The sequence below is a fragment of the Mandrillus leucophaeus genome, unplaced genomic scaffold (genome assembly GCF_000951045.1).
Source record: "Mandrillus leucophaeus isolate KB7577 unplaced genomic scaffold, Mleu.le_1.0 Scaffold268, whole genome shotgun sequence".
NCBI lineage: Eukaryota > Metazoa > Chordata > Mammalia > Primates > Cercopithecidae > Mandrillus > Mandrillus leucophaeus.
The window spans coordinates 2,033,852-2,044,164 of NW_012102787.1; the positions used below are offsets into that span (position 1 = coordinate 2,033,852).

Sequence of the window (10,313 nt, forward strand, 5' to 3'; positions counted from 1 at the left end):
CTGCAGTGGGCCGTGATCACAACACTGACTGTACTCCAGCCTGGTTGACAGCGAGACACTGTCTCCAAAAGTAAGAATAAAAATAAAAAACCAGTTTAAACAAAGAAACCTGGACATTTGTGACTTTTCTCATATGAGGCACTTATACTTTAACCAGGATCTAAAAACCTGTTCCATTGCATTTGTGTTATTACATGGAATTACTCTGTATTGAAGGTGGAAACTTTTTTTAAAAAAGGACTCAATACTATAACTCTGTATTTACCTCCTGTCATGTACAATTTGCACTGCAATTTTTTAGCTTCTGAGACTAGTGAAACATTCATTTTTCAACAAAAGAACTTAATTGTTCTTTTAAAATATATGACACATAATAGAAAAGCAAGTCAACATCTATGATACTGATGCATAAGAAAAAGTATAGTGTATCACAATGGATTTGGGTAATTGTGCTTTATCTTCATATATATCTTCATGTCATTAAAAAAGCAAGATAATTGCTATCAGATAAACATGTTTATTATAGATTTTTCATACATATTTTATGTACCTATTAAAATATTACAAAAAAGCTTATAATCTGATGGTAGTAGACTGCTTACTTGAAAATATTTTCATATATACCAAAATACACCATCCTCAACTATATAATTGGACTGCAAAATGCTTGCTATGAAGTATGTAATAAAGAAGCAGTTTATCATACCTTACAACCTTATAAAGGGTTGCTATCTAGTACAAAGATAACATTTATCTTACAACAAAAATCTGATAGTTTTAAAGGTTAGTCTTATGTAGGATATTTTCCAAAAGACTAAAGAGGTAATTCAGGTAAAAAGTTAGAAATGTATAAAACACCATCAGACAGGTTTTTAAAAAAGAATATATTACAAAATTAGACAATCATCCTTAAAAAAAAAAACTTTTTGCATCAATTTCTGCTGTTCAAAATGACTAAAGTGACTGAAGTATTTTTAAATATTTCAGAAACACTTCCTCAAAAATTTTCAAGATGGTAGCTTTCAGATGTTCCCTCAGTCCCAGCGTTTCTCAGATGAATAAATCTTGTGAAAACTTACTACCCACCACAAGCTTTCTGGGGCACACACACTGTCTTTTCTTTCTTTTTTTTTTTTAAACAGGCACAGAGACTCATCATTTTTATTTGGATAACCAAGGGTCTCCAAATTATATTGAAAAACAAATCCTAATTAATATCACTCTTGTAAAAAAGTTGAGCACACTTTTCACAAATGATTTATGTAAAAGAGAAGAAAATACACGTAATTTTATATAATATCTTAAACTCTTTAATTCCCTACCACACACATTTTGTCTTTTGTTTTCTTTCAGTTTTCTACAATTTCCAACTTGTACCTGTGTTTAATACTGCTTTAGTGCGCTAAAGACATTAACTGATTGCTTTTCTAAATCTAAGGATTATATAGTTTTAGTATAAATATATATCACATATTTTCATAAAATTTTGACAAAACCAAATAAGCAAGCCTTGTTTTAAGTCCATGTTCCTGCCACTGTTTACAAAATCTGATTTAATGATCAAAAAATTCTTGGTTGTCACTCTTCTGTTACAACAATCTTCCTTCTGAACTGCCACCCAGTTTTTACATAACAAGCAATAGAAAAACTAAAGAAATTATGTTAATCTTAGTTCTTCCTCTTGCAGTGTCTTTCCTTCTTACACCCAGTGCTTAGAAATATGCACTCCTCAACCAATGTTCACTGAACTCAACTGCTGAAATTGTAACCGTTAAAATATCAACACAACTCTTAATAAATAAACATTTCTTTGGGAAATTGTGGGAGATCAAAACACTTTTAAGTGTATACAAGTATTCATAAACATAAAATATTCTAGTTTATCCTAATGCCCTAGCTCTTATGAGTGTTATAGAGACAATTAAAAAGGGAAAATTTCTTGAGTAGTTCACATAATGTGGAGAATTTGTTAAAACTGAAAGGCAGTCCAAAATTTTTAAAAGGCATACTAAATATTAGCTATACTCACTATTACATGGTATATAGCAATTTAGTAATTCATAGTACCACATAATTATTTTACTTTAAAAGCAGGTCCCATATTAAGGCCCGCTTTTAAAATTACCACTAAAAAGAAAATATTCTCAATTTGTATATTTAAACCATTAATTTAGATAATATCTTTTAAAGTCTATAAATTCAACACAGTCGAGAGTTGGTATTGAGAAAAAGGTTTCAGTACAGGGCATGAACAATGAAAAACTATAAAGGCGTGTAATAAAAATGTTCCATAAAAACAAAAGATATCTCAAGCAGGTCCACCTATACCTCTAGTTTAGGTTAGAAACTAATTCTGCATTTTAAGAATCGTATAATTTTAAACTTTGCACTAAGTCAGCCTAACCTTTTTAAAAAATGAGTCAGGGCCAGGTGCAGTGCCTCAAGCCTGTAATCCCAGTGCTTTAAGAGGTTGAGGTGGGAGGACTGCTTGACTCCAGGAGTTCGAGGCTGCAGTGCGCTGTGATTACACCACTGCACTCTAGCCTGGGAAACAGAGTAAGAACCTGCCCATTAAAAAACAAAACAAAAATGGGCAGGTGTGGTGTCTCATACCTGAAATCCCAACACTTTGGGAGGCCAAGACAGGAGGATTGCTTGAGCCCAGGAGTTTGAGACCAGCCTGGAAGATATAGTGAGCCCCTGCCTCTATTATGTAAAAAAAATAAAAAGTTTTTTTAAAAAGAGGTTTTCTTATGTGTACCCAAAGCAAAGTAGTAAGTATATCTTTTCTTCTCCAGGCTGTACAAGAGATGACTATAATCACAATTAAAACTCATCTTAGGATCATGGTCCATCCACGAAGCTACTTTAAACTTTGATGATTCCAAGCAAGGAAGCAATATTTGCTTATTCAAGAAGTACTGAATATTCAGAGTAAGCAATATGCTAGACACTGTAACAATTTAAAAATACCAACACACGTGTGTATTAAAAATACACTGGCAGGCCGGGTGTGGTGGCTCATGCCTGTAATCCCAGCACTTCAGGAGGCCAAGGCGGGTGCATCACCTGAGGTCAGGAGTTCAAGACTAGCCTGGCCAACATGGTGAAATGCCGTCTCTACTGAAAATACAAAAATTAGCTGGGCATGGCGCCACACACCTGTAATCCCAGCTACTCGGGAGGCTGAGGCAAGACAATCACTTGAACCTGGGAGGCAGAGGTTGCAGTGAGCCGAGATCATGTTACTATACTTCAGCCTAGGCTACAGAGCGAGACTCTGTCTTAAAAAAAAAAAAAAAGATAGATACTGGCTTCAAATATACAATCTGGTAGAGGAATAATACACGATTAGAGAACAAGTTTACCACCCTATACCACAAAACACTCTCATAGGTGTCAATTCTGAATACAAGGTTTGAAATCTCTTAAGCTTTTAAAAATACAGACAACATGTAAGGCTTATAAAAAGATTTATTAAAATATTTTATTAAAATGATGCCATGTATCCTCCAGGTAGTTTAAGAAATGGTATCACTACTGTGAAGGTGAGTGGTTGCGGGGGAAAGAAAAGAAATGGCATTACACACCAGCTCCTGTAATATCATAATCCCATCCAGTACAGATTTGCAAAAATTTTCACTTCAGATATGAGGTAATATGTTTTCTCCACACCCTGTCCTCACTTATCAGGTAAAAAGAATTTGACTCCTTTAAGATTAAAAAACAAGCATGCCTTCATTAAAAGAGATTAAAAGAAAAAAAATCATCATATCTTCTTGATTTATAAGCGGTCCCTAAGTCTTCCTTCTATTCTACTGCATTTACAAACTGTTCTTCTTGAAGTTTCAGTTTAAAGTCCTCTCTGATTCTTTCCAGTAACTCTGGTTTAAAAATAACATCCAGTGCTGTCATTGCCAGGGCTTTGGCCGTCCGCAAAGTGTAGAACTGAGCTTCCTGTGACCCTAAAAGGTAGAGAAAATAAAATACGTTCTTACTTATTTAAACTGTATTTAATTTCACAAGTTAGCTATCCGTATCTCAACTGGCTCTCCAACTGCCCCCCACAGTGCAGTATTCACTGAGGCGATGTTATGTAGTGAAACAGTAGGTTAAACAGAAAGGCAGCTACTACAGAAGAGTGCGTGTGCCAAAACGGTCACATACAACAACACTTACCAGCAGCTTCAGTGTACTGTTCAGTGTGATTCAAGGCATTAGATCCAATGTGAAAATATGGATGAATTCCAGGAACCACAAAAGTAACATTTCCAAAATCCGTAGATCCTTGGAACACACAAAGGAAAAAAAGTCTATTTAAGTATATGTGGTTAAGTATTCTTGAGTTATGAAGTCACAGTCCCTGTTAGAAGAGACCCAGAGAAGTGAGCTTCTTGGAGAGTTGTCCATATGCTCGTGTTTTCATGGGCTCACCTTCCACTGAGTCTGCCACACACTCCCCTGCATCAGTCACATCTCTCATGAAGGTCACTATAAACCTGTCCTTGCCTGATCTCAAGGCTTTTACCGGCCCTCTTAGGCCGCACTCCACACTGTTACTTACTCCCTTTCTTCTCTTCTGTGACACAGCACTTGCATGGTTTCCCTTCTGCCTCTCTGATGGCCCCTTCTTCTGTCTCTCTTGGGGATACAGCCCCCTCTACCTGACGATGAAATATTAGTTATAGGAGACTCCATTCCAGGCCCCTTTCTCTTCTCACTGTATATTCTTTCTCAAGATTTTGTCCGTATGTATTGCTTCAAATAATCACCAACTCAAATCTCTTCTCAGTCTCTTCTAAATTTCATGTTCATACATCCAGTTGCCGGCCTGGTATCTTCTCTTGGATGTCTTCAAGGTAGATCAAACTTAACATATCTAAAGTTAAACTCATGATCTTTCTCCTCTTCCACCTCCACCCCACCTATCAACAGTATCTGCCAAATATCTCAGAATCCTAACGCTCTTTGCATCACCATCACCAACACCTGTCTCCAGTCTATGCGATCATTATCTCTTGCCTGAACTAAAAGTTTCCTAATTGGTCTAGCAGCATCTACTCTATTTGCTGATTTTTTTTTTCAATCTTCATTTACCTTTCCAACCTGATCTCATACCACGTTCCCACTACCCTCGATGCCCCAGTCACTCTAGACACTCACTATGCTCTCCCCGTCACAGGACCGTCACATGCTATCCCTGCATCATCCCTGTAACTCTTACTTAACCTTCAAATTCCAACTTAAGCATCATTTTCTCAGCAAAGCTTTACTTACTTCACCTCCCCATAAAGTGAAATTCCTCTAGGACAGGCTCTCACAGAGATGTATTGCTGTCCTTTACAGGACTTTTTAATTTTCCATGTATTGGATGATTTGGTTCATGCTTATCTCAGAAACTAGATTATGAGGCTGTATACAGCAAGAAATAGTATTTGAAATGACTGTGCATCTAGCTTCTCACAGGATTGACACACAGACTCTTGCTGAAGAAATCACAGTAAAAACAAAGCCTTATGTTCACTCAATGGATATTTACTGAATGTTTATTACATGTCAAACACCATGCAGGCAAAGTTAGACTACACAGTGAGTGGTAAGAGAATAAAGGAATATGTAACAAAGAGTAGCTAACATTTATCTGGAATACTACGTTCCAAACACAATCCTCAGTGCTTTGCATGTATTCTCATTAACATTTAGAACAGTTTCCATTTTAAATATGAAGAAACCAAGGCTTATGGGTATTAAATAACATGCTGATAGTCTCACAGCTGCTAGTTATGTGGCAAATGCAGACTGAGGCCAGACTTTGAGGCATAGTATCCTCTATAAAAGTACTGCTTCAGAAAATATTCACTAAGCACTTAACTGTGCCAGAAACGGCTCCAGACACTGAGAATGCACAGTGATGGGACATCAGTGAACAGGACGGAAAAAGCCTCTCTGGTGTTTAAAGAGTCTAAACAGTCTGAGTGTGAAAACGAAACAAAACAAAATAGGATGGACAAAAAAAAGCCTGTTGCCTATTTTAAGATCTTACTAGTGGAGATAGACCCTAGAGCCTATAAATCATACCAAAATCACAGCCACTTTATCCTACTGATTTGTCCATTATATAAAACCCAAACCCAGGGTAGGGCTGTCCGTGTGTCTTCCCTTCTTTAGCTAGACTGCAGAAACCTGCTAGGGTAAAAGAAGAGAACCATGAAGACTGCCTTAACAACAAATTCATGATCTTCAATGCTGAGCTAAGCGCTCATGCTGTCCAGAAACAAAAGAAAACATGAAACTCTGATGTCCCTGGCCAACTCCTCTCAGTGGCAATTCTCTCTCAATCCCTCAGCCCTGCCAGCTCAATGCTCACTGTGTGCTACTTCCTAAAGGGAAAGTCTCTGAACTCCCTGACCTTCTTCCTAAACAGTACATCTACTTCTCAAGTATCTTCCCTTAAAAACTATTTTCGTGGCCAGGCACAGTGGCTCACGCCTGTAATCCCAGCACTTTGGGAGGCCGAGGAGGGCAGATCACGAGGTCAGGAGATCGAGACCATCCTGGCTAACACAGTTAAACCGCGTCTCTACTAAAAATAAAAAAAATAAAACTAGCCAGGCGTGGTGTCGGATGCCTGTAGTCCCAGCTACTCGGGAGGCTGAGGCAGGAGAATGGCGTGAACCTGGGAGGCAAAGCTTGTAGTGAGCTGAGATCACGCCACTGCACTCCAGCCTGGGCGACAGAGTGAGACCCCGTCTCAAAAAAAAAACAAAAAACAAAAACTATTTTATTTTCCATATTTCCCTCAGGCTTGTATCCACTCTATTTTTCTTGAAAGCTAACTCTCTTGAAAAAGAATAGTCTTCCTTTGCTACTTCCACTATCTCACCAGTCAATGCACTGGGTAGAGAAGTGAGACCCAGCATCTGGTACCACTGGTCTTGTACTATTTTCTTCCAGACAATTTGTGAATTTCTAATTACTAGAATCCAGCGGACACTAGACCATACTCATCCTATTTAGTCTCTACAGCACCTACTATGTTTACACCTCCTTCTCTTCGGTAAGTTTTGTTCTCCCTTGGCTTCCATGACTCTCCTTCTCCTCTCTCCTGATTGTCTGGCTTTCACTCTGTTGACTGTTGACTACCAATGTCTGATCTCTGGGAATCTTCTTCCTTTATGTATTTGGGCAACCTCGTCAACATCTTCTATTACCTTTCATATATGGACAACTCCTAAATCTCCAAACTAGACATCTTTTTGGGTTCTAAATTTAACAGGTACTGAACAGCTCCACTTAGAAATACTATAAGCACCTCAAGTTTAACATACTAGTTTATAACAACCCCCTCTTACCCTAACCTGCTCTTTCTCTTGAACTCCTTATCTTAATGAAAGACAATGATACCCCATTTCACCACCAAGTCCTTTTGGGCCTACTTCATCAACATCTATTTTTAAAACAGAAGATACATCTCTAACTTGCAAATGTGTTAGTAATAATATGCTTTTAAAAGGAAAATAAACTAACATAACCCCAAATATGCTTATTTCAATTCTAGTTGTCTGTTGCTCCTCAGAAACTGAAAATGCCCCAGATAACTAAGTACTTAGTAACCTGCTTATAGTGATGACTGAGAATGAATTAAAATTCTATATCCCACCTTAGCCACTTACTTAACAATTAAAACTAAAGAAACTTAAACATTAGAAAATATTTAGAATATAGACTAAAATGTAGGTTGACTATTTCTAAAATCAAATTGGCTCGTTTGACATTCTATACTCACTTAAGAGTCCATTAGTTTCTTTCTCCTAATCATAAAGTTTGTGAAAATATTAAAAATGTCAGCAGTACCTCCCTACCTCCCAAACCATTAAATAAAACCAATTTCACCAAAGACGGTATTTCTCTTCCTCAAATAGCTCAATATATTAAAAAAAGAACTTAATTACCTGAAGGGCCATTCAACATTGTATCTTCTGAAATGAACTCTATTCCTAGTTTTCTTCCATTTTCCATATAGGCTTTCCATAGGCTCTTATTGGGAAGGACATTGTAATAATCATGTCCTCCACTTTTAATTTCCACCTAATAAAAAATTGCAAAACAAACTTTGAAATAAAAAACTCAAATTCACTATCTAATTTTCAAACCAGTGACTGTTCTCTAATAAGAAGAGGTTTTAAGATAAGATACTTTCCCTTCCAGATATAAACACTCTCAAATCTCTTGCCTTAAAAAAGAAAAAAAGAAAAGAAAAAAAAAGATGTATTTTCTATAACGAGAGCTCCTAGGCCTCTATCTCTTTTATATTACATATACACTAAACCCCACAATGTCATCAAGTTCTGTACTAGCTAGTGAGTGTCAACTTTAGTCACCTAGATAGGGTGTGAGGAGGGCCCAGAAATTTTTATTAATTTTTATTTATTTTATTTTTGAGATGGAGTCTCACTCTGTTGCCCAGGCTGGAGTGCAGTGGTGCGATCTCAGTTCACCGCAATCTCTGCCTCCCAGGTTCAAGTGATTCTCCTGCCTTAGCCTCCCAAGTAGCTGGGATTACAGGCACTAGCTGCCAAGCCCAGTTAATTGTTTATGTATGTTAGTAGAGATGGGGTTTCGCCATGTTGGCCAGGCTGGTCTCGAACTCCTGACTTCAGGTGATCTGCCCGCCTCGGCCTCCCAAAGTCCTGGGATTACAGGCGTGAGCCACTGCGACCAACCTAATTTTTATTTTAACCAGCACCCTCCAAGACATTCTGACATAGGTGACCCAAAAACCACACTCTGAGGAACACTGCTCTAGGATTCAGTCTCCAAAAAAAAGAAATTAAGCTTTCCTAATATTCAATATGCAAACTGACACTGACATCACTGCCTGGTGTGAGAGGTAGAAAAGCACTCTGAGGGAAACGTAGAAGATTTGCAATGAGGAAGGGTTGACAACAGTCCTCATTTATTAATTTCAGTATATAAAGATACGGAAGCAGCTTTTATGTGCCCAGGTAAGTGGATTTACAGATTCAGTTTTGATTAAATGAAAACTGGCAATATTCCCTCAAACTAAAGATAACACCAATATTAGCAAAAGCCAATCATAAAATGGCAGAGATGACATTTCTTTTAGCAACATCTATGGTAGAAACTATGACAACTGAATCAGACCTTACAAGTCAGCCAAATGTAAGAAACTACTAAAAGATTATTTAAAATATAGATTCAGGCCAGGCAAGGTGGCTCACACCTGCAATCCCAGAACTTTGGGAGGCCAAAGCAGGGGGATCACTTGAACCCAGGAGTTTTGAGACCAGTCTGGGCAACATAGGGAGATCCTATCTCTACAAAAAACTTTAAAAATAAATTAAATTAAATTAAATATAGATTCAAATCCAGTAACAACAAACCTTACCATAAGGGAATACTGTATGCCTTGAGATATTGCCTAATGATAATAGTTCACATGCATATGTATTTCACAAATAAATATTTATAATTATAAATAAATAAGGGAATAAATATTTAGTTTTTACTGTCTAGGCTATGGACACTTCATAGTTTTCATTCACTAAATCTATACCCATCTTCTCTAGTCGCAAATGAGAATACATCTTTGTTCCTACATCTGTCCACATGTTTATCTATTCACTACAACACAACGTAAGCTTTTATATTCTTATCTTTGCTGACTATATTCCCTAAGAACTGTCAGTCTCTGTCCTTCCTATGCATATCTGAAAGTACGTTCACCCTTCAAAACTCAATTCAGGTCTGCAGTCTTCCACAAAACCTTGCTCCAAGGTTAACTGCCCCAGACCACTCTTTCCCACCTCTGATCCTCATGACACATTCCATACTACTTTCAGGACACGTAACATATGCTTTCTGAGAATTACTGCTACTGTGAGATACTGCTACTACATGAATTAAATCATACATCTCTAGACTAATAAGAACAAAAAAAAATAAGGTAATATAAATGAAGGCTGGGCTGTAAACCCTTCAGAAACATTATCTCATTTAATTCTCACAAGAACCCTAAGATAGACTGTTATTATCTCCATTTTTCAAGCAAGAAAATGGAGGGCCAAAGACACTAAACATTTCTAAAGGTTATAGAATCAGCTAGGCTGAGTTATGGGTCAAGATCCTGTTTCTCCAACTAGACCTAAACAGGCTGCCTCCAGGGCAAGATTCTTATCTTGTATAATTCTAAAACTCACTCCACTTTACGCAGTACATGAATGGTATTTAAATACTGCTAACTTTATGGTTCAAAACCAGTTGGCGTGGTAGCTCACACCTGTAATCCCAGC

At 37.3% G+C, this 10,313-nt stretch overlaps 1 protein-coding gene across 1 annotated transcript in view; it reads right to left on the reverse strand.

Moving 5' to 3' along the window:
• Positions 1 to 501: 501 nt before the first annotated feature.
• The window catches only part of PM20D2 (peptidase M20 domain containing 2), a 25,954-nt gene continuing 16,142 nt past the window's right edge, over positions 502 to 10,313 (reverse strand). Inside the window, exons 6-8 of the mRNA XM_011984464.1 lie at positions 7,953 to 8,088; positions 4,180 to 4,287; positions 502 to 3,965 (exon numbers count right to left, since the gene is read on the reverse strand). Coding sequence (XP_011839854.1) covers positions 3,811 to 3,965; positions 4,180 to 4,287; positions 7,953 to 8,088 — 399 coding nt within the window. The 3' untranslated portion in view covers positions 502 to 3,810. The remainder of the gene's footprint in view (positions 3,966 to 4,179; positions 4,288 to 7,952; positions 8,089 to 10,313) is intronic.